The sequence below is a fragment of the Bos taurus genome, chromosome 5 (assembly GCF_002263795.3).
Source record: "Bos taurus isolate L1 Dominette 01449 registration number 42190680 breed Hereford chromosome 5, ARS-UCD2.0, whole genome shotgun sequence".
Classification (NCBI taxonomy): domain Eukaryota; kingdom Metazoa; phylum Chordata; class Mammalia; order Artiodactyla; family Bovidae; genus Bos; species Bos taurus.
The window spans coordinates 41,415,009-41,440,547 of NC_037332.1; the positions used below are offsets into that span (position 1 = coordinate 41,415,009).

The 25,539-nt window shown below is 36.5% G+C and overlaps 1 protein-coding gene across 2 annotated transcripts in view; it reads right to left on the minus strand.

Moving 5' to 3' along the window:
* C5H12orf40 (chromosome 5 C12orf40 homolog) overlaps positions 1-25,539 on the minus strand; it is an 83,330-nt gene that overhangs the window by 22,142 nt on the left and 35,649 nt on the right. For both annotated transcript variants that reach the window (XM_059886928.1, XM_015471037.3), the window contains exons 7-9: positions 7,166-7,689; positions 6,893-6,962; positions 5,117-5,177 (exon numbers count right to left, since the gene is read on the minus strand). In XM_059886928.1, the coding sequence (XP_059742911.1) occupies positions 5,117-5,177; positions 6,893-6,962; positions 7,166-7,689 (655 nt within the window). The remainder of the gene's footprint in view (positions 1-5,116; positions 5,178-6,892; positions 6,963-7,165; positions 7,690-25,539) is intronic.

Here is a 25,539-nt window from a genome sequence, read left to right on the forward strand (position 1 = left end):
CTTAGATTACTCTGAGACACCATAAACCTCACCCCAGGTGCAGCAACCCACAATCAGGAAGAAACCTACAACTGAAAGTGTCTTCATTAAGAGCTAATGGTTTGAACCTTATATTTGATTACTGAGAGATGACCCTCCTAAATATCAAGCTTTGGAAGCCAGTAAAGTCTGTGTCCATGAGATCCAGTTCTCAAAGGGTTTACACAAGCTCCATGTGACTACTCTCTAGGGCTTAGAGTATAGGCAGCCCACTGACACACTCAATCTTTCTGTGAAAGAAGCCTATTAGTTTATCTTCATAGATGTGGCCTTAACGGAAGGCTTCTGATTAAACACATCTAAGGGCAGGCTGTAATTCTCTCCAGGGACCTGAGAGTCTAGGCATTATCTTCATGCTCCTTCTGCTTTGATCTAGGTCACCAGTATCTCCCAGAGATGAGATTATACACATAGCTGGTACCCTAGCTTTTGTGGTTTCCATCCTTTGTCTGCCTGGATCTGGTAGCCAATGAATCTTATACTCAGAGGTCCTGTAGCACTGTAACAAATGGAGAAATAGGTCTCAGATAGTCATTCCCCTCACAGCACAGCACAGAGGCAGCAGACTGAAACATACCCTCAAATCTTTCTGTGAAAGAGGCCTACCTGTTTATCTTAAATCTTCTGCCTCAGGGACAGGATTCTTATTTGACACACTTTTAAAGGCATACTGAAATACTTTTCAAAGACTACAGAACTCAGCAGGTGCCACCTTTGCCCTTTCCTTCTGCCAGATTCTAAGCTGTCACAATGAATGTTACTGCCATATCACTAAACAAAGGATGTTGCAGCCATCAAGACATCAGCTAGTACAGCCTCCTCTGCCCCCTCCACCTATGGGTGCACCCTGATGGGATTCAGGATGAGAAAACAGGATACTGGACTTAGATAGTTAAGGTATATATCAAAGAAATTATTTTAAGAAGCCCAGCACTTGCTTCTTCTCACACATAGAAAAGTACTATATTCAATAACTTGAGATATCTGGTTTTTCTTTAATGATCCTTTAGTGCTGGCTGTTTGCTGCTTTTGTAAAAACACCTGTATATTCTGGCTCCTCCCTTAGCCTGAAGGAACAGTTCCTTGGAGCTATCTGAGAGACTGTCCCCTGGGCAAAAGACCCTAGTATGCCTGCTCAAAAAAAAATCCAAAAAAAACACAAAAAACATAATTCAACTTTCAGGATGTGATTTTTTTTTTTTTCAGTTGACACTGGTAGCACACATCTGGTACCCTGACTTTTGAGGCTGCTGCCCAAAGGACACGTCTCTTGATATCTGGCTCCAGTGGCCTGTGTGGCTTAGTGTTCACAGGTTTAACAGGTTGTTAGTTGTTGGTGTAGTCACTAAGTCATGTCCAACTCTTGCGAACCCATGGACTATAGCCTGCTAGCCTCCTCTGTCCATGAGATTTTCCAGGCAAGAATACTGCAGTGGGTTGCCATTTCCTCCCCAGGGTTCGACAGGGTGTTTGAGAATTGTTTCTTTGTTCGATAGGGTGGTAGCAAACAAATAAAAACTCTCAACTGGTTATCACACCAGGTCTCAGTATAGATGGGACAGACAGAAATCCACATCTCAAAGTCTTCTCATGAAAGAAGTATATTTACATACCTTATAAGCTATTGGCTGAGGGTCCAGCTTCAAATCAGACTAAACCTATATTTTGACTGGCAGGTTCTGGCATACCCACAACTAGGAGCCACTTAAAGTAAACTAAGATGCTTGGACAATCACAAAGATTTGAGAGACAACCAAGACCTAGGGCAAGGTTGAAACACAGTGATCATCACTTACATGAAGCCACTCCTTCCAGACTATGAGAGGCGACCTTCTTATCTAATGCATGAAAACCAACAGAGTGCTAGGAAAATGAAGAAACAGAAGAATATTTTCCAGATGAAAGAAAAAGATAAAACCTTAGAAAAACACCTTATTGAAATGGAGGTAACTGATTTACCTTATACCTTACAAAATAACAGTCGAAATAATTGATCACTGAGGTCAGGACATCAACATGTGAACAAAGTGAGAATTTCAACAAAGAAACATAAAATAAAGGAAAATACCAAACAGAAATCAGAGCCTAAGAATACAATAACTGGGCCTAAAAATACAATAGAAAGCTTCAACAGAAGACCAGATTAAGATGAAGAAATGATCAGAAGACTGAAAATAGGGAAAGGAACCTATCCAATCAGAGTATCAAAAAAAGATAAAGGAATGAAAAAGAGTGAAAATACAAAAATGCAGTAAAGGACTTATGGGACACTATCAAGTGGACCAATATTCACATTACAGGAGTCCAAAAAAGAACAGAAGAATTAAAAATGGCAGAAAAATGATTTGGAAAAAAAATAGCCAATACCTTCCCTAACATGGGAAAGGAAACATCCTTCCAAATACTAGAAGACAATACAGTTCCAATAAAGATGAATCCAAAGAGACTCATAAAGACATTAACTTATCAAAAGTTAAAAACAAGGAGAGAATCTTAAAAGCAGCAAGAGAAAAACAACTTGTTATGTACAAGGGAAGCCTCATAAGACCAGCACCAGGTTTTTCACCACAAACTTTTCAGTCCAGTTCAGTGCCATGATCTTAGTTTTCTGAATGCTGAGTTTTAAGCCAACTTTTTCACTCTCCTCTTTCACTTTCATCAAGAGGCTCTTTAGTTCTTCACTTTCTGCCATAAGGGTGGTGTCATCTGCATATCTGAGGTTATTGGTATTTCCCCGGTAATTTTCATTCCAGCTTGTGCTTCATCCAGCCCGGCATTTCGCGTGATGTACTCTGCATATAGTTAAATAAGCAGGGTGACAATATACAGCCTTGATGTACTCCTTTCCAATTTGGAACCAGTCCGTTGTTCCATGTCTGGCTCTAATTGTTGCTTCTTGACCTGCATACAGGTTTCCCAGGAGGCAGATTAAATGGTCTGATATTCCCATCCCTTTAAGAATTTTCCACAGTTGACTGTGAACTACAGTCAAAGGCTTTAGTGTACTCACTGAAGCAGATGTTTTTCTGGAATTCCCTTGACTTTCTCTGTGATCTAGCGAATGCTGGCAATTTGATCCCTGGTTCCTTTGCCTTTTCTAAATGCAGCTTATACAACTGGAAGTTCTAAGTTCACCTACTGCTGAAGCCTAGCTTGAAGGATTTTGAGCATTACTTTGCTAGTATGTGACATGAATGCAACTGTATGGTAGTTTGAACATTGTTTTAGGTGGTAGGTTTTGGTTTCTTTTTGAAATTTTTCTTGCTTCTTGATGAAGTCCTGTATTGCTGTAAATTTCCCTCTTAGAACTGACATTTTAATTATATGTCTTACTATGGGTCTGTTTGAGTTCATCTTATTTGGAACCCTCTTTGCTTCCTGTCCCTGAACATCTATTTCCTTCTTTAGTTTTGGGGATTTTTCAGCCATAGTATCTTCATATACATTTTTATTAACCTACTCTCTCTCCTCTCCTGGCAGCCCTATGATGTGAATGTTGACACCCTTAACGTTATACTAGAGATCTCATAGATTACATTCATTTTTCTTCATTTGTCTTTCTGTTGTTCTGATTTAGTGATTTCCATTATACTAAATTCCAGATCATTTATGCATTCTCCATCATTTAGTCTGCTATTCATTCCTTCTAGTCTGTTTTTTCTAATCTCAGATACTGAATTATCTTTTTGTATTGCATTTTTTAATATTTTCTAGATCCTTGTTAAAGTGACCAATGTTTAGGTGGATTATTTTCCCTAATTCAGTTAACAGTTTTATTACTGGTGTTTTGAATTATTTATCTGGTAAACTGTTTGTTTCATTAGTTTTTCAGAGGCTTTCTCTTGCTCTTCCAATTGAGAATAGTTTCTCTGCCTTTGTATTTAACTTTCTATGCCTCTATGAATTTAGGTGAAATATTTGCCTAGTGTGGTCTTGAAGGGGTATTTCTTATGTGGGAGCATCCGTATGCAGACTGCGTGTGCCCAATGTCTTTGGTGGGATGACTGGATTTGATGTGGATTCTAGGCATGTCTTTCTTCAGGTTGTGCTGGTAGTGATCACCTTGGAAGGGGGTGGTGCTAAAGACAGAAGCACTAGAGCCTGCTCTCTGAAGCAGGACTTCCTCTCAGCTCAGTGGCCATCACTGCCATGTCAGGGGCAGGGTCTGGTCCCAAGCTGCTACAGTAGAAGCTCTGGAGGTTATTTTTTCATTGTCATTTATGTCAAGCTAATTTCTTATTTTCTTTTTGATTTCACCATCAGCTCATTGGTTCTTTAGTAGCACATTTTAAAAAAATTTTTAATTGAAGGATAGTTGCTTTACAATTTTATGTTAATTTCTTTAGTGCAACCATGTAAATCAGCCATGCCACCCGCCCCCCACAAGAGTTTTCCTCCCACTCCCTCATCCCATCCCTCTAGGTCATCACAGAGCACCAGGCTGGACTCCCTGTATTATATAAAGCACATGTTTCAGTCTAAATGTAATCATGTTTTCTCATCATTCTTTCTGTGATTTCTCAATTTGTAATGTTGTGTCATGAAAAGATGTTTGGAATATTAATAATTACTATCCTGTTACATTTATTGAGGCTGGTTTCATGTCTTAGTATATGGTCTATCCTAGAGAATGTTCCATGCACTCTTGAATAGAACGTGTATTCTTTCGTGAATGAATGATTCATACACCCTTTTAATGAGCAGGTATTATGACTTAAGTAACCAATGTTTATATAAGTTTCAGTATTCTTAAATATATAACTATATTCACCTGTAGCACATTTAAACCTGTAAAGAAATTTCATCCTGGAATAAATTTTATAGGACTTACAGAAAGAACTTTAAATTCATCTATATTGGTTTGAAATAAGGCACATTACAGTTTCTAAAATGTTGTTAATTTTATTTCTAGATCCAAGCAATAATTTTCCCAAAGTAAAAAAAAAAAAAAAGCATAAAGGTTACCCTAAACAGAAATTTTTCAGAAAGAGCTAACCAAAATTAATTTCAAATACTAAGATATGACATGATAATACAACTCACTTAACTGGAAAGAAAAGGTAAGACTGTACTTTACCTCACCAACTCCAAAGTCCCATGATTGCTCAGAATGCAATTCTTCCAAAGGGATATTATCTCTAAGGGTTATAAATAAGACAGTATTAGAATGTGCTTTAATCCCTCTGAAATTACTGTTCTAAATTATGACACCCAAAGTTGATTAAAGGTAAGAATTATAAAGGAAAGTGAAGTCACTCAGTCGTGTCCAACTCTTTGCGACCGCATGGACTGTAGCCTGCTAGGCTGTTCTGTCAATGGGATTCTCCAGGCAAGAATAGTGGAGTGGGTTGCCATTTCCTTCTCTAGATTATAAGGGAAGTTTTTAAACATAAGGATTCACAAGCTCTATCTTAAGGAGTCTATATGTAGGCCAAACTTGATATTTTGTATTTTAAAAACACCCTCAAGTGATAAGTATCTGCATATAGGGTTGGGAGCCATATTCTAAATCATCTTCATAAAGTATATTTTAAAATTCAAGTTTTAACATTCTATTTCTCATTCATGAGATTGAATATTTAGAAGTTTTTACAATGAAGAACCTAAGCTGATTTTGTTAAATAAATGGTGAATCTCTTTTTTAATTAATTTAGTGCCAGTCCCATAAAAATGGCATCTAATATTCTTTGTACTAATAGATATTTTACATATTTCTTAAGAAAGTATTCTCAAAATAAAAATCTATTCTAATTCATGATTTTCAATTATGAAGTATGAAAATAAATAATAAATAAATAAATCATAACTATTTCCAAGAAAGTTGTTTATTCTGAACCGTTTTCTTTAATTATCTATAATATCAGTCCTATAAATTGTTGATATGCTTGTTTATGCTATTAACCTTTGACTTCTATTACTCCCTCAATTCTGAGTCTATATTAACCAAGCAAATTTCCCATGGAGAGCTGCCAAAATGTAGAAAATACGCTTCTCATGCCAGTCAGCATTCCTATATATGTCATCCTTCTATTTCTTATTATAAATTAATAAATTGACATTATGGAGGGTAAATAAACTTGCTGAACACATCAATCAGTTTTTTCAAATCAACTAACGCTACGAGGAGTTAACCAACACAACTAACACCAGGAGGAGATCCAACCAGTCTATCCTAAAGGAAATCAGTCCTGAATATTCATTGGTAGGACTGATGCTGAAACTCCAATTCTTTGGCCACATGATGTGAAGAACTGACTCACTAGACAAGACCCTGATGCTGGTAAAGATTGAAGGCAGGAGGAGAAGGGGATGACGAAGGCAGGAGGAGAAGGGGATGACAGAGAATGAGATGGTTGGATGGCACCACTGACTCGATGGACAGGAGTCTGAATAAGCTCTGGGAGTTGGTGACGGACAGGGAAGCCTGGAGGGCTGCAGTCCATGGGGTCACAAAGAGTTGAGACACGAATGAGCGACTGAACACTACAACTTAGATATTTTTGCACTGGTTAATATGAGGACCAAATTATCAACTAGGGTGATATTATCAAGGTTCTGACAACTGATTTTTTAAAAAATATTTATTTGGCTGCACCAGGTCTTTAGTTGCAGCAAGCAAACTCTTAGTTGTTGTATGTGGGATCTAGTTCCCCGAGGAGGAATTGAATCCGGACCTCCTGCATTGGGAGCATTGAATCTTAGCCACTGGACCACCAGGGAAGTCCCTGACAATTGATTTCTGAGTCCAGTCTGCCCACCCTAAGACAGCAATATGTCTACTTCACTTTGTATCCTTCAAAGTGCGTTATTTTAGACAACAACTGGCATTCTTCAGATTCTTCTAAAAACTTACATATGATTCACTTGGTATTTCTGTGTTTTTTCCTGGTATATCTTCTCTTGGTAATCATTTTCAAATTTTCCTTTAAAATAAAAGTATGCATTGAAATAAAACTTTAGTATGACACATATGAAGGGATGGCACTGGTTCACAATGTCATATAATGTCATCCTATTTTTAATTTCAGATTCCTCCAAACACACACACATACACACACATATATTCATTAAAACTAAAAACAAAAAAAATCCAACAGATAATTACATTTTCATATATAACACCAACCTTTTTCATTAGAGCTGGCTGAATAAAAATCTTTCTCAAAAGATGTACTAAAATTATTTCTTTCATTATTCTTGTACTCTTTCTGGCAAATCTTGTTTGGCTGACACTTTTCTGAATGACTTGATATTTTAAAAGTAGAATTACTAAAACCCAACTCTAGATCTGTAAAAATACTTTTAATGTGGCTATCCTTGAAATGGTTTTTATCAGAATCAATGACTGCATACGTATCTCGTGTATTATCATAACCATACTTGTCAAAGGTTTCCTTTATCTTCTGTTGGTCTATGTTTAATAAATTGATCATATTTTCACTAATAAAAGAGTCACAGTTATCTGATAGAAGGCTGGAGGTTTGCTGGTTCATATCTTCATTTGAAAACTTTTTTCTATTTTCTTTCCAAATATGTTGTAATGAGTTATTTTCAGTAATGAAGTGTGACTGTCTTCTCTCATCCATGCTTCCACAATCTTCACCTACAACTACAGTAGGTGTCCTTGTAAGGAATTTTCTATTTCCTGGACTTTAGGATAAATAAAAACATATTTAGCAAGAAAAGAGCAGGGCATTCTCATTCAGAAACACCTGAAGCTAAATTCTAACGGAACATATTGAGTAGTTATTAACATTTAAGCAGGCCATGTTTACATTTTTTTAATTTAAATAAATGATATTGCCTTGAGTGGAGATTTGTTTAATATGCTATCCTAGTATCTTAGTGAGTATAAAAATAATCTACACTTAATTTTGTACTTCAACATGAAATACTAGTATTTAGTTCAACTTGCATTATATTAACAAAAGATGACTAATCCCATAATAATGTCTATGGAATAACCTAGACAAACTCTGAACATAAATGCTGCTTCATTTAAATAAAGATATTTTGAAGACGATGCAAGGAAGAAAATTATCCCTAGTGTTAAAATGTCAAATAAAATTGTTATTAGAACATTCTATAAGATATTTCTAACAAGGACCTCAACCTATCAAAATCTCTCTCAAGTTTCCAAGGAAGAGCAATATACATACAAATGTATACATAAGTATTGATAATAAATCCAAGAGAAAAGATGAGTTAGAAAAAAAGGTCTAAGTACCTTGCAAATTCCCTTCTAATGCAGAAATCATAATTCTAAACTATGTCCAATTTATATAAAAGGATCAAAACTATCATGGAAAGTAACTGGAAATCAAGATATTCTGAACTTTGTTGCCTTTAGTAGCTACAAATTTACATAGTATTGGTTTTTTTCCCCAGAGATTAGAGATACCAACTAAAACTATGATTGAGTTCCAATTTTATTTTTAATTAATGCACTACTCTGTTCTAGGCAGTGAGTATGTCATGTATTGTGGACAGAGAGATAAAATATTTCAGTATTAAGGTACTAAGGAGAGAGAGATGTTTTGTCCATGAATGCTCACAGGTCATGATCCTGCATTATTTCTCAATATGGGTCTTACTGGTATTTGGGGTAGAATAATGAAATCACTGCAGCCATGAAATTAAAAGACGCTTACTCCTTGGAAGGAAAGTTATGACCAATCTAGATAGCATATTCAAAAGCAGAGACATTACTTTGCCAACAAAGGTTCATCTAGTCAAGGCTATGGTTTTTATAGTCGTCATGCATGGATGTGAGAGTTGGACTGTGATGAAAGCTGAGCGCTGAAGAATTGATGCTTTTGAACTGTGGTATTGGAGAAGACTCTTGAGAGTCTCTTGGACTGCAAGGAGATCCAACCAGTCCATTCTGAAGGAGATCAGCCCTGGGATTTCTTTGGAAGGAATGATGCTAAAGCTGAAACTCCAGTACTTTGGCCACCTCATGAGAAGAGTTGACTCATTGGAAAAGACGTGATGCTGGGAGGGATTGGGGGCAGGAGGAGAAGGGGATGACAGAGGATGAGATGGTTGGATGGCATCACTGACTCGATGGACATGAGTCTGAGTGAACTCCGGGAGTTGGTGATGGACAGGGAGGCCTGGCGTGCTGAGATTCATGGGGTTGCAAAGAGTCGGACACGACTGAGCAAACTGAACTGAACTGAACTGAATGTTATTCTGTTATACCAAAAGACATAACCTATAGTATGCAATAATATACACTATCAACACCAGAGAAAATTCTGTTACTCTAAATGAGAAAATAAATTTAAAAGCACTGCATAAGTTAGAAAGCATACTACAAATGTAAATAATCATTCTAAACATTTGCAAAAATGTGCCAGAATTGAAAGAGACATGTGTAGCCAATGTTCATCACAACACTGTTTATAATAGCCAGGACACGGGAGCAACCTAGATGTGCATCAGCAGACGAATGGATAAGAAAGTTGTGGTACATATACACAATGGAATATTACTCAGCCATTAAAAAGAACACATTTGAATCAATTATAATGAGGTGGATGAAACTGGAGCCTATTATACAGAGTGAAGTAAGTCAGAAAGAAAAACACCGATACAGTAACATATACAGTAACATATACAACATACTAATACATATATATGAAATTTAGAAAGATGGTACTGATAACCCCATATGCGAGACAGCAAAAGAGACCCAGATGTATGGAACAGTCTTTTGGATTCTGTGGGAGAAGGCGAAAGTGGGATGATCTGAGAGAATAGCATTAAAACATGTATATTAGCATATGTGAAACAGATCGCCAGTCCAGGTTCAATGCATGAGACAGGGTGCTCAGGGCTGGTGCACTGGGATGACCCAGAGGGATGGGATGGGGAGGGAGCAGGGAGGGGGGTTCAGCATGGGGAACACATGTAAATCCATGGCTGATTCATGTCAATGTATGGCAAAACCCACTACAATATTGTAATTAGACTCCAATTAAAATAAATTAAAAAAATAAGGTATTTACAGTAGTAATCTATAGGGAGTGAAATTGTGATTTTTAAAAAATTTATTTTTGGTTGTATTTATTTTTCTTAAAAGGTACATGTACTGTTTCTATGATAATATAATAATATTTTAAATCAACTAAATAAAAAATTAAACACAAAAAAAATTTGCAAAAATGCGGGCAATAGAAAAGTGTATAGTAAACAGTTGTTGTTCACATGAAATAGACTAGAAGATGCAAAAAAAAAAAATTTAGAAAGTGAAAAGGGCTATCCTATAGCCAATTATTACCACAGTACATAGAGAGAAGAAATTATTTTGATTGAGATAAATCAGGCAGGTGGCATTTGAATTGGGGACCGAATGTTGGGAAGAATTGTTACTTATGCAAATGGAAGAGAGAAATGATGGTAAACATATAAAAGACATATTAAGACAAATCAATACAGTTTCCTTAACAATTTATTTTTCCTAGAGATAAATATAAAATTTATCAAAATTATATACCAAAATAGGGATAAAGTTATTATCTGAATAAACAGTATTCAACAGGTATTTAATATAAGCCTGCTGTTTCTAAGTTGCTTCAGTTGTGTCCAACTCTTTGTGACCTGACGGACCATAGCCCACCAGACTTTTCCGTCCCTGGGATTCTCCAGGGTTGCCATGCCCTCTTCCAGGGGATCTTCCTGACTCAGGGATCGAAGTCACATGTCTTGTCTCCTGCATTGGCAGGGACTTCTTTACCACTAGTGCCCAATGTATGCCTACTATGTAGTAAGGAGACAGTAGAGTTTACATTCTAGTGAAAAAATATATTAAACAAATAAATAATTAACAATTATTAAGTACAATGAATGGAAAAATTAAACAAATAAAAAGATACTAACAGCTCCTTTAGACATGCTACAGGATCACATGATGGAATAACATGTTGGAGGTCCTATTTCAGATAGTTTTATCAGGAAAGTCCCTAATAAGGAAATGATAAGTAAGCTAAAGGTACAGAATGGTTACACATGTGAAGAAAGGAGTAAATACACCTCTGGGGGATGGACTAATAAGCACAAATGCAAAATCTACAGCATGTTTGAGAAATGAAAAGAGGAGGAATAAGACCAGATTATAATCAGTAAAAGAAAACTTATGAGTTAAGGTTTAAGCACAAAAGGGCCAAAAATCATGCAGAGCTTTATTTCTGAAAAGAGTAATAAGAAATACTTTAAGATTCTAAGTACAAAAACAAAATCGACTACTTTCTGCCTTGGAAAATATCAGTCTGATTGCTGGGAAGATATGAATTTCAGGACTTTTGACTGACCACAAGAAGTAAAAGAGACCAGATTAACCCTCCCAACTGACACAATTCAAAAACTAGACAAAATACATGAGACAATGATTTTCAGACATTGGCCATTAGGTGTAACAGGATAATGATTCCTGAGAGAGAGAAAGCAAATTAAATGAACCCCGTAACTGCCCCTAGTTTACTGCCTTGAGACTGTCTGTATCCATGCCACAGAATACTTGGAGAAACCTAGTCAGAGTCCTAAGAATTCCCTTCTTGAGGAAACAGAGCTGAGGGTTCAGGAAGACCACAGAAAACAGAATTCACAAGGCAGAGTACCATGAAGGAGGATGTTTCAAAAAGCAAACTCTGGAGATCTACAGAGAGTTATCAAATTTTTAACCAAGTACTCACCAGCAAATGCATATGAAGCAATGACTCAAGACTGGGAAAAGAAATCCAACATGAGAAGATGGAACAATTTCAGGAACTCAAAGATGGGAACATTTTGTGTTTCCATCAACCAGAGTGGAAAATTTTGTAATCCAAAGAAAACTAGAGAAGACTCAGAAGAGTATTGCCTCAGCAGAGGGCAAAATAGCCACAGACTGAATGAAGGTGTACCTGGTGCTGCTTAACAAATTCTAATGCAAGTTTCAAAATAATCATGTTACTTCCAAGTAACTAAACTGTATCCCAGAACAAAGCTTAGGATGATCTATAGGAATATGAGACTTCCAGAAACCAAAAAGATGATTTACAAGGTGTAGAATCTAAACAAAATTATCAGGACTGCAAAGAAGCAGAAAGTTGCTGTCTCTAATAAGGAGGAAAATCAGTTGTTAGAAACAGACTAAGAAATGACACAAAATGATATACTTTAACTTTATACACAAGGAGACTAAAAGATTTATTCTAACTATATTCCTTATTTCAAGAAGCTAGACAAAAGATTAAGCATGTTGAATAGACATCTGGAAAATAAACAGAGCAGTTAAATCAAACTTCTAGAGATGAAAAATGCACTGAATAGATTTACTGGTATTGGATACCAAAGAAGATACAATTAGTAAATTTGAAGTTCTAATAAAATCTATATAAAATGAAAGGAAAAAAATTTTAAATAAATAGTGCATCAGTAAACTGTTTAACAACTTCAGTTGGACAACTTTATATATTATTTAGATTCCCAAAGAAGAGGGGAGAAGTATCAGAAAAAATATTTGAAAAATTAATGACTGAATTTTTTTCAAATTTGGTTAAAACAATAAGTCCACAAATCCAAGAAACTCAACACATCCCAAACACAAGAAATAGAAAACAAACATTCTAATCCTAATGGAGAGAAATCTATAGTAGAAAATTTGTAGTAGAGAATCCGTAATAAAAAAAAACTTAAAAACAGAGAAAAATACATATTATATACACAGATATTTAGATATTTAGCAAACTTCTAGTTGGAAACAATGCCACTCAAATGTCTTTGAAAAATGGCACTCATTCCTCACCGAACGTGAGGTCTTATACTCAAGGTGTTTAAAAACAACCTCCAACTCATCATTGGCTGACCTCTGAGCATGGCTTTTCAGCTGTAAATATCTATGTTAAAAGAAAGATACCAAATTACTAAGTTAAACTTACATCTTAAGAAAATAGAAAAAAAGAAGAGCAAACTAAATCCAAAGTAAGTAGAAAAAGGAAATCATAAACATCGTTGGAAGCATGGAGTCTTGAACACTGGACTATAAAGGTAAGTCCCCCTTTATATTTTAAACATGTAAGTTGTTTCATTTTCTTGAAGTGATATTCTTGCTTTTTAAAATCTACCTGTGAATAATTTTGGAAGCCTTCCATAAAAATTTTAAATAATTATTAGCAGATGATTTAGTGCATTTATGGAACATGGGCGATTTCAATATATCATCACATTGATTTTTCCATATAACCCTGAAGGAAAGATGCTATTGCTAGTCTAGATGAGGTAGACGAAATGACAAAAGATATAAATAAGTTAGCTACAGTCTCATGACTAATAAATAAGAGATCTACTTTTCAAAATAAGTTTGACACAAAGTATAATATCTGTATTTTTTAAAATTTCTTTTAAAATCTATATTTGCAAACAAAATACATCCCTGCTAAACTGTCTCTAGTTGAGTAAGCCAGATGAAGGGGAGTCATCACCTTGTCAGTTCTGTCTCCTTTGATTTTCACAATTTCTCTTAAATATTGACCAGGAATGTACTTTTTAACATTTCTCTAATTTCTGCAGAGTTATCTATAGAAGAACCCCGGACAAAATTGATCTTATGCCTCTTTGCATCCCGTATTTAGAGATGATTTAGACTAAACTTCAGTCATTATCATTTAGACTCAAATTTAAAATACCCAGTTCTGGATAATTTCTTCTTCCATGAGAAGGTTTCTAGGCCCTTTCAGTTCTCTAGCCACTGTCAGTTCAGTTCAGTTGCTCAGTTGCGTCCAACTCTTTGCGACCCCATGGATTGCAGGACACCAGGCTTCCCTGTCCATCGCCAAATCCCAGAGCTTATTCAAACTCATGTCCATCGAGTCAGTGATGCCATCCAACAATTTCATCCTCTGTGATCCTCTTCTCCTCCTGCCTTCAATCTTTACCAGCATCAGGGTCTTTCCAAATGAGTCCATTCTTCACATCAGGTGGTCAAAGTATTGGGAGTTTCAGCTTCAGCATCAGCCCTTCCAATGAATATTCAGGATTGATTTCCTTTAGGATTGACTCGTTTCATCTCCTTGCAGTCCAAGGGACTCTCAAGAGTCTTCTCCAACACCACAGTTCAAAAGCATCAATTCTTTGGCGCTCAGCTTTCTTCACAGTCCAACTCTCATATCCATACATGACTACTAGAAAAACCACAGCTTTAACTAGATGGGCCTTTGTTGGCAAAGTAATGCCTCCGCTTTTTACGTCCATGAATCAAGGTAAACTGAAAGTGATCAAACAGGAAAAGGAAAGAGTGAACATCAACATTTTAGGAATCAGTGAACTAAAATGGACTGGAATGGGCGAATTTAACTCGGATGACCATTATATCTACTACTGTAAGCAAGAAGAAATGGAGTAGCCCTCATAGCCAACAAAAGAGTCCAAAATGCAATACTTAGGTGCAATCTCAAAAATGGCAGAATGATCTCTCTTTGTTTCCAAGGCAAACCATTCAATATTATAGTAATCCAAGTCTATGCCCCAACCAGTAATGCTGAAGAAGCTGGGACTGGTCTATGAAGACTTATAAGACCTTCTGGAACTTACACCCAAAAGATGTCCTTTTCATTATAGGGGACTGGAATGCAAAAGTAGGAAGGCAAGAGATACCTGGAACAATAGGCAAATTTGGCCTTGGAGTACAAAATGAAGCAGGGCAAAGGCTAACAGTTTTGCCAAGAAAACGCACTGTTTGCCAACAAAGAGCAAGCACCCTTTTCCAACAACACAAGATGACTCCACACATGGACATCACGAGATGGTCAACACCAAAATCATATTGATTATATTCTTTGCAGCCAAAGATGGAGAAACTCTATAAACAGTCAGCAAAAACAAGACCGGGAGCTGACTGTGGCTCAGATCATGAACTCCTTATTGTAAAATTTAGGCTGAAATGGAAGAAACTATGGAAAACCACTAGACCATTCAGATATGACCTAAATCAAATCCCTTACGATTATACAGTGGAAGTGACACATAGATTAAGGGAATAGATCTGATAGAGTGCCTGAAAAACTATGGATAGAAGTTTATGACAGTGTACAGTAGGCAGTGATCAAAACCAACCCCAAGAAAAAGATTTACAAAAAGGCAAAATGGTTGTCTGAGGAGGCCTTACAAATAGCTGAAAAAAGCAGAGAACCAAAAGGCAAAAAGAAAAAAGGAAAGATATACCCATGTGAATGCAGAGTTCCAAACAATAGCAAGGAGAGATAAGAAAGCCTTCCTCAGTGATCAATGCAAAGAAATAGAGGAAAACAATAGAATGGGAAAGATTAGGGATCTCTTCAAGAAAATTAGAGATACCTAGGGAACATTTCCGGAGAAGGCAATGGCACCTCACTCCAGTACTCTTGCCTGGAAAATCCCATGGACCGAGGAGCCTGGTTGGCTGCAGTCCATGGGGTCGCTAAGAGTCAGACACGACTGAACGACTTCATTTTCACTTTTCACTTTCATGCACTGGAGAAGGAAATGGCAACACACTCCACAGTTCTTGCCTGGAGAATCCCCGGGATGGGGGAGCCTGGTGGGCTGCCGTCTACGGGGTCGCACAGAGTCGGACATGACTGAAGCGACTTAGAAGCAACAGCAGCAGGGAACATTTCATGCAAAGATGGGCACAATAAAGGACAGAAATGGTATGGACCTAGTAGAAGCAGAGGATATTAAGAAGAGGTGGCAAGAATACAAAGAAAGTAAAGTGAAGTCGCTCAGTCGTGTCCGACTCTTTCCGACCCCATGGACTGTAGACTATCAGGCTCCTTCGTCCATGGGATTTTCCAGGCAAGAGTGCTGGAGTGGATTGCTATTTCCTTCTCCAGGGGATCTTCCCGACCCAGGAATCGAGCCCGGGTCTCCCGCATTGCAGGCAGACACTTGACGGTCTGAGCCACCAGGGAAGCCCACACAGAAGAACCATACAAAAAAGATCTTCATGACCCAGATAATCACGATGGTGTGAGATCACTCACCTACAACCAGACATTCTAGAATGCAAAGTCAAGTGGACCTTAGGAAGAAGCATCACTATGAACAAAGCTAGTGGAGGTGATGGAATTCCAGTTGATCAATTTCAAATCCTAAAAGGTGATGGTGTGAAAGCGCTGCACTCAATATGCCAGCAAATTTGGAAAACTCAGCCGTGGCCATAGGACTGGAAACGGTCAGTTTTCATTCCAATCCCAGAGAAAGACCTTGCCAAAGAATGCTCAAACTAGTCACTGTAATGCAACAATAATAGAAGCTCTATTTACACATTTTTGAGGCTTCCCAGGTGGCACTGGAAAAAAAAGGATCTGCTTCACTGACTGCAGTAAAGCCTTTGACTGTGTGGATCACAACAAAATGTGGAAAATTAATAAACTGATAGGGATACCAGACACCACCTTACCTGACTCCTGAGAAACCTGTATGCAGGACAGAAAGCAACAATGGACATGGAAAACTGCACATGGAAAAACGAACCAGTTCAAAATTGGGAAGGAGTATGTCAAGGCTGTATATTATCATCCTGCTTATTTAACTTACATGCATAGTAGTACATCACATGACATGCTGGGCTGGGGGACTCATAGGCTGGAATCAAGATTACCTGGAGAAGTATCAACAATCTCAGATATGCAGATTAAACCACTTTAATGGCAGATAATGAAGAGGAACTAAAGAGCCTCTTGATGAAGGTGAAAGTGGAAATGCTGGCTCAAAAGTCAACATTCAAACATGAAGATCATGGCATCCAGTCCTATCACTTCATGGCAAATAGATACAGAAAAAGTAGAAACAGCGTCAGATTTCATTTTCCTGGTCTCCAAAATCAACGCAGATAGTGACTGCAACCACAGAATTAAAAGATGCTTGCTCCTTGGAAAAAAATCTATGACAAATCTAGACAGTATATTAAAAGCCAGAGACATCACTTTGCCAAGAAAAGTCAGTTTAGTGAAAGTTATGGTTTTTCCAGTAGTCATGTATGAATGTGAGAATTGGACCATAAAGAAAGCTGAGTGCCAAAGAATTGATGCTTTCGAACTGTGGTGCTAGAGAGGACTCTTGAGAGTCCTTTGGTCTGTAAGGAGATTAAACCAGTCAGTTCTAAAGAAAATCAACCCTGAATATTTATTGGAAAGACTGATATCCTTTAGGATGGACTGGTTGGATCTCCTTGCAGTCCAAGGGTCTCTCAAGAGTCTTCTCCAGCACCACAGTTCAAAAGCATCAATTCTTCAGTGCTCAGCTTTATAGTCCAACTCTCACATCCATACATGACAACTGGATAAACCATAGTTTCAATAGATGGACCTTTGTTGGCAAAATAGTATCTCTGCTTTTTAATATGTATCTAGCTTGGTCATAGCTTTTCTTCCAAGGAGCAAGTATCTTTTAATTTCAAGGCTGCAGTCACCATCTGCAGTGATTTTGGAGCCCAAGAAAATAAAGTCTGTCACTGTTTCCACTGTTTCCCCATCCATTTGCCATGAAGTGACAGGACCAGATGCCATGATCTTTGTTTTCAGAATGTTGAGTTTTAAGCCAGTTTTTTCACTCTTCTGTTTCACTTTCATCAAGAGGCTCTTGAGTTCTTCTTCGCTTTCTGCCATATGGGTGGCGTCATCTGCATATCTGAGGTTATTGATATTTCTCCTGGCAATCTTGACTCCAGCTTGTGCTTCATTCAGTCTGACATTTCGCATGATGTACTCTGAATAGAATAATAAGCAGGGTGACAATATATAGCCTTGACATACTCCTTTCCAGATTTGGAACCAGTCTCTTGCTCCAAGTTCAGTTCTAACTGTTGCCTCTTGACCTGCATACAGATTTCTCAGGAGGAAGGTCAGGTGGTCTGGTATTCCCAACTCTTTAAGAGTTTTCTGCAGTTTGTTGTGATCCACACAGTCAAAGGGTTTGGCATAGTCAATAAAGCAGAAGTAGATGTTTTTCAGGAATTCTCTTGCTTTTTTGATGATCCAGTAGATGTTGGCAGTTTGATCTCTGGTTCCTCTGTCTTTCCTAAATCCAGCTTGAACATCTGGAAGTTCCTGGTTCACATATTGTTGAAGCCTGGCGTGGAGAATTTTGAGCATTACTTTGATAGTGTGTAATGTGCTATTAGTGTAATGAGTGCAATTGTGCGGTAGTTTGAGCATTCTTTGGCATTGCCTTTCTTTGGGATTGGAATGAAAACTAACCTTTTCCAGTCTCAAATTTTAAGATTTGTAAAGAAACAGTTCAGATTTTATTTTTTTCATAAACATGTCTCAATCAGGATCCTTTTCAATAAAACAAAACAATTTTAAGAAAATAAAATAATTGCAAGGATGTTAGCCTGTAATTTTCTTTCTTGGTGGTATCTTTGTCTGGTTTTAGTATCAGACTGATGGTGGCTTCATAGAATGTCTTTGGGAGTATTCCTTCTTCTTCAATTTTTTGGAAGAGTTTGAAAAGAATTGGTATAATTTTTTCTCTGTATGTTTGGTAGAATTCACCTGTGGAGCCATCTGGTCCTGGACTTATGTTTGTAGGGGCGTTTATTATTATTATTACAGATTCTATTTTATTTCTAGCAATTGGCCAGTTAAATTTATCTATTTCTTCTTTACTCAGTTTTGGCAAGCTGTATGTTTCTAGAAAATTGTCCATTTCTTTTAGGTTATCAAATTTGTTGGCAAATAATTATTCACAGTAATTTCTTAATTTTTTTTGTACTTCTGCAGTATCAATTATGATTTATCCTTTCATTTCTTACTTTCCTTTTTTTGGGTCTTCTCTCTTTTCTTCCTTGTGAGCCTGGCCAAAGGTTTGTTAACTTTGTTTACCTTTTCAATGAAGTAACTCGGTTATATTGTTTTTCTACTGTTTTTAATCTCTATTTTATTTCCTCTGATCTTCATTATCTGCTTCCTTTGGCTGACTTTAGGTTTTGTTTGTTCTTTGTCTAATTCTTTTTTTTTTCTTTTTTTTTAAATTTTATTTTATTTTTAAATTTTACATAATTGTATTAGTTTTGCCAAATATCAAAATGAATCCGCCACAGGTATACATGTGTTCCCCATCCTGAACCCTTCTCCCTCCTCCCTCCCCATACCATCCCTCTGGGTCGTCCCAGTGCACTAGCCCCAAGCATCCAGTATTGTGCATCGAACCTGGACTGGCAACTCGTTTCTTACATGATATTTTACATGTTTCAATGTCATTCTCCCAAATCTTCCCACCCTCTCCCTCTCCCACAGAGTCCATAAGACTGTTTTATACATCAGTGTCTCTTTTGCTGTCTCGTACACAGGGTTATTGTTACCATCTTTCAAAATTCCATATATATGCGTTAGTATACTGTATTTATGGTTTTCCTTCTGGCTTACTTCACTCTGTATAATAGGCTCCAGTTTCATCCACCTCATTAGAACTGATTCAAATGTATTCTTTTTAATGGCTGAGTAATACTCCATTGTGTATATGTACCACTGCTTTCTTATCCATTCATCTGCTGATGGACATCTAGGTTGCTTCCATGTCCTGGCTATTATAAACAGTGCTGCGATGAACATTGGGGTACACGTGTCTCTTTCCCTTCTGGTTTCCTCAGTGTGTATGCCCAGCAGTGGGATTGCTGGATCATAAGGCAGTTCTATTTCCAGTTTTTTAAGGAATCTCCACACTGTTCTCCATAGTGGCTGTACTACTTTGCATTCCCACCAACAGTGTAAGAGGGTTCCCTTTTCTCCACACCCTCTCCAGCATTTATTATTTGTAGACTTTTGGATCACAGCCATTCTGACTGGCGTGAAATGGTACCTCATAGTGGTTTTGATTTGCATTTCTCTGATAATGAGTGATGTTGAGCATCTTTTCATGTGTTTGTTAGCCATCTGTATGTCGTCTTTGGAGAAATGTCTATTTAGTTCTTTGGCCCATTTTTTGATTGGGTCGTTTATTTTTCTGGAGTTGAGCTGTAGGAGTTGCTTGTATATTTTTGAGATTAGTTGTTTGTCAGTTGTTTCATTTGCTATTATTTTCTCTCATTCTGAAGGCTGTCTTTTCACCTTGCTAATAGTTTCCTTTGATGTGCAGAAGCTTTTAAGGTTAATTAGGTCTCATTTGTTTATTTTTGATTTTATTTCCAATATTCTGGGAGGTGGGTCATAGAGGATCCTGCTGTGATGTATGTCAGAGAGTGTTTTGCCTATGTTCTCCTCTAGGAGTTTTATAGTTTCTGGTCTTACGTTTAGATCTTTAATCCATTTTGAGTTTATTTTTGTGTATGGTGTTAGAAAGTGGTCTAGTTTCATTCTTTTACAAGTGGTTGACCAGATTTCCCAGCACCACTTGTTAAAGAGATTGTCTTCAATCCATTGTATATTCTTGCCTCCTTTGTCAAAGATAAGGTGTCCATATGTGCGTGGATTTATCTCTGGGCTTTCTATTTTATTCCATTGATCAATATTTCTGTCTTTGTGCCAGTACCATACTGTCTTGATAACTGTGGCTTTGTAGTAGAGCCTGAAGTCAGGTAGGTTGATTCCTCCAGTTCCATTCTTCTTTCTCAAGATCGCTTTGGCTATTCGAGGTTTTTTGTATTTCCATACAAATTGTGAAATTATTTGTTCTAGCTCTGTGAAGAATACTGTTGGTAGCTTGATAGGGATTGTGTTGAATCTATAAATTGCTTTGGGTAGTATACTCATTTTTACTATATTGATTCTTCCAATCCATGAACATGGTATTGTTCTTTGTCTAATTCTTTGTAGGTGGTGGGTTGTGTTGTTTAAGATTTTTCTTGTTTCTTAAAGAAGGCCTGTATTGCTATGAACTGCCCTCTAAGAACACCTTTTGCTGTATTCCATAAATTTTGTAAGGTTGTGTTTTGTCATTTGCCTCAAGATATTTTTTAATTAATTAATTAATGTTTGTCTTTGCTGGGTCTTCATTGCTGTGCAGGCTTTTCCCTAGTTGCAGCGAGCCAGAGCTACTCTTCATTGTGGGCATGGGCTTCTCATTGTGGTGGCTTCTCTTGTTGTGGAGCACAGGCTCTAGGGCATGCAGGCTTCAGTACTGAGTCCATATTGAAGCATACAGGCTCAGTAGTTGCAGTTCCTGGCCTCTAGACCACTGGTTCAGTAGTTGTGGCACATGGGCTTAGCTGCTCCATGACATGTGGGATCTTCCTGGACCAGGGATCAAACCTGTGTCTCCTGCATTAACAAGCAGACTCTTTAACACTGAGCCACCAGAGAACCCAACCTCAAGGTATTTTCTAAGTTTCTTCTTTGATTTCACTACTGACCCACTGTTTTTTCAGTAAGAAGAAAATTACAGGCCAGTATCTTTGATGAATATAGATGTAGAAATTCTCAACAAAACCTTAGGAAATCAAAGCCAACAACACATAAAAAAGACCATACACGATTACCAAGTTGGAGTCATCCCACAATTACAAGAATGGTTCAACATACACAAATCAATGTGATATATCAACAAAAGAAAAGATAAAAACCACATGATACAGAAAAAAAAAATTGATAAAATTCAACATCAATTCATGACAGAAACCCTTATGAAAGGGTAGAGAGGGAATATATTTCAACATAATACAAAATATTTATGTCTGACTCATAGTTATATAATACTCAATGGTGAAAGGCTAAAATCCTTTATGCTAAAATCTGGAACCAAAAAAGGATACCCACTCTCATCACTTCACTTCAACATAGTATTGGGAGTCCCAGCCACAGCAATCAGAAAAGAAAAAGAAATACAAGGTATTTGAACTGGTAGGGAAGTAGCAAAATTATCAATTTACCACTTGATGGTAAGATGACATAATATTATATATAGAAATCACTAAAGACTCCATACAAAAATTATTATAACTAATAAATTCAGCAAAGTAGCAGGATACAAGATTAATATACAGAAATTGGTTCCATTTCTTTACATTAACAATAAAATAAGAGAAAGGGAACATGAAAAAAATCATTATCTTGCAAAACTGCATCAAAAAATGCTTGGGAATAAACCTCACTAAGGAGGTGAAAGACATATCTGAAAACTACAACACATTAACAGTAGAAATTGAAGATAATTCAAAGAAATGGAAAGATATCCCATGTTCTTGGGTTGGAAGAATCCATACTGTTACAATGGCCATACTATCCAATCTACAGATTTAATGCGATCCTTATTAAATTACCCATGATGTTTTTTCACAGAACTAGAATGAATAATCCTAAAACTTATATGGAACTATAGAATACCCAGAATTGCCAAAGTATCCTGAGGAAAAGAACAGAGCAGGAGTCGTAATTCTCCTAGACTTCAGATAATACTACACAGCTGTAGAAATCAAAGCAGCATGTGACTGTCACAAAAACAGACATGTGGATCAATACAACAGAGTAGACAGCCCAGAAATAAACCCATGCAACTACAGACAGTTAATCTGTGACAAAGGAGGTAAGAATACACAATGGGGAAAGGGCGGTTTCTTCAGCAATTAGTACTGGGAGAGTTAGCTACACAGAAATCAATGAAGTTAAGATTAAGAGCACACCCTTCCAAATTCCACAAAAATAAACTCAAAAGGGCCTAAAGACTTAAATATAAGACAAGACATTGTAAAATGTCTAGTAGAGAACACAGGCAAAACATTCTTTGACATAAATTCTACCCAGTATTTTCTTAGGTCAGTCTCCCAAGGCAACAGAAATAAAAGCAAAGATAAACAAATGGGATCTAATCAAACTTGCAAGCTTTTGCACAGCAAAAGAAACCATAAGCAAAATGAAAAGACAACCTATAGACTGGGAGGAAATATTTGCAAATGATACAACTGACAAGGGATTAATTTCCCAAATAGAGAAACAGCTCTTATAATTCAGTAACAAAGAAATAAATAACCCAATTCAAAAATGGGCAGAAGACCTAAATAGACAATTCTCCGAAGAAGACATATGTATGGCCAATAGGTGCATGAAAAGTTTCTCTAACTATTCGAGAAATGCAAATCAAAACTTCTGACCTCACACCAGTCAGAATGGCCACCATTAAAATGTCTACAAATAAATGCTAGAGAGGGTGTGGAGTAAAAGGAACCCTCCTTTGCTACTGGAAGGAATGTAATTTGGTACAGCACTGTGGAAAACAATATGGAGGGGCTCCTTAAAAAGCTAAAAATAGAATTACCATATTATCCAACAATATCATTTCTGGGAATATACCCAGATAAAACTGTAATTCAAAAGATACATGCACCTCTATATTTGTAGCAGTACTATTTACAGTATCCAAGACATGGACATAACCTAAATGTCCACTGACAGAGGAATGGATAAAAAGATATATATTAAATATATATGATGGAATATTACTCAGCCATAAAAAAAGAATGAAATAACGCTATCTGCAGCAACATAGATGGACATAGATGTTATCACACTAAGCAAAGTCAGTCAGAAAGAGGAAGACAAATACCGTATGATATCATTTATATGTAGAATCTAAAATAGGACACAAACATACCTATCTATGAAACAGACTCATGGACACAGAGAACAGACTTGTGGTTGCCAAGTGGGGTTTGGGGGAGAGGAGGATTAGGAGTTTTGGATTAGTAGATGCAAGCTATTACATATAGGATGGATAAACAAGGTCCTACTGTATAGCACAGGAAACTACATTCAATAACCTGTAATAAACTATAGCAGAAAAGAATATGAAAAAGAAATATATATGTTTAACTGTGTCATTTTGCTATACAGCAGAAATTAACAAGTGTAAATCAACTATACCTCAAAAAAATTTTTTTAATGAAAATAATTCCATTCATAACAGCATAAAAAGAATAAAATACTTATTTAACAATATAAACATGAGGCTTATCGAAAGCTACTATAATTAATTTCATTACATAGAAAACTATTGTAATTACTGAGAAAAAAAAGGATGTAAGTTAAGTAAGATGGAATATTATTCATCCCTAAAAATAAAAATTCTCCTATTTATGACAACATGAATGAACAGGGAGAATATTATGCTAAGTGAAATAACCAGACACAGAAAAATACTGTAAGATCTCACTTAAATGTAGAATCCCAAATTAAAAAAGGCAGAGGGTACTATCATGGTTGCTAGGGGCTGAGGGAGTGGGGGAAATGGAGAGATATTGGTCCAAGTGTACAAATTTCCAGTCACAAGATGAATAAGCTCTGGGGATCTGTACAACACGGTGACTATAGTCTTAATGCTACATTTACTCTTGAAATTTGTTAACAGAATAGATCTTAAATGGTCTCACCATACATATAATAATGGTAACTATGTGAGGTGATCGATGTGTCAATTAGGTTGATTGTGGTAATCATTTGAATATGTGTATGCCTATTAAATCATCAGAGCAGACAACTTAAATACATACAATTTTTATTCATCAGATTATAGGTCAATAAAGCTGAGGAGAAAGAAAAGCTCACTTCAAGTACACTGGAAAGTTCTCTCGTGCCCTCTAAGTTCACACCTCCAAAAAGTAACCACTATTCTGCTTGCTGTCTGAATGTCATATAAATTAAATTATATAATGATTCTCTTTTTGTGTTGAGATTTATGCATATTCTTGCTTGCTATGACATAATTAGTAGCTCACTTTTTTCATTTCTGTGTACTATTCCATTATATGAATATCATGTAATATTCTATTCTTAATGGACATCTCGGTTAGTTCAAGTTTGGGGCTATTAAGAATAAAGCTCTTATGACATACATATGACAAAAATTGACTAGAAACATTTCATGTTCATGGATTAGAAGAGCCACTATTGTTAAAATGTTAAAATTTTCCCAAAATTGGTCTAAAGATTCAAAACAATCCCTATAAAAATCAAGTTAAACTTCCTTTTCCCCAGAAATGGACAGGCTGATCCTAAAATTCATATGACAATGCAAAGGACTAAGACAACCTAAAACATTTTTGAAAAAGAAGAATAAATTGGAGGACTAATACAATTCCCAATTTCAAAACTTATGGTAAAGCTTTAGTAGTTGAGACAGTGTGACAAACATAAAAACAGACATGACTTTTCAATAGAACGGAACTGAGATTACAGGGGAAAATAATTTATACTTTTGTCAATTAATTTTTAACAAACGTCTCAAAGCACTCAATGGGGTAAAGATATTCTTTTCTTTCCATAAATGCAAATGATGAAATTAGTTCCTTATTTCATCACACCATATCCTAATGTTCCTCACACCATACATAAAAAATTAACTCAAAGTGGAAAATGTTATATTGAAAACCACAAGACAGAAGTAAACAGAACAGAAAATCTTCATAACCTTGCCTCAGGCAAAGATTCATTAGCTTTGACACCATATGCATGATTCATAAATAAAAAATTAACCAATTGCATTTCATCAAAATTAAAACCTTTGTTAAAAAAAAAAAAAAGGTTGGTGTCAAGAAGACACCATTAAGAA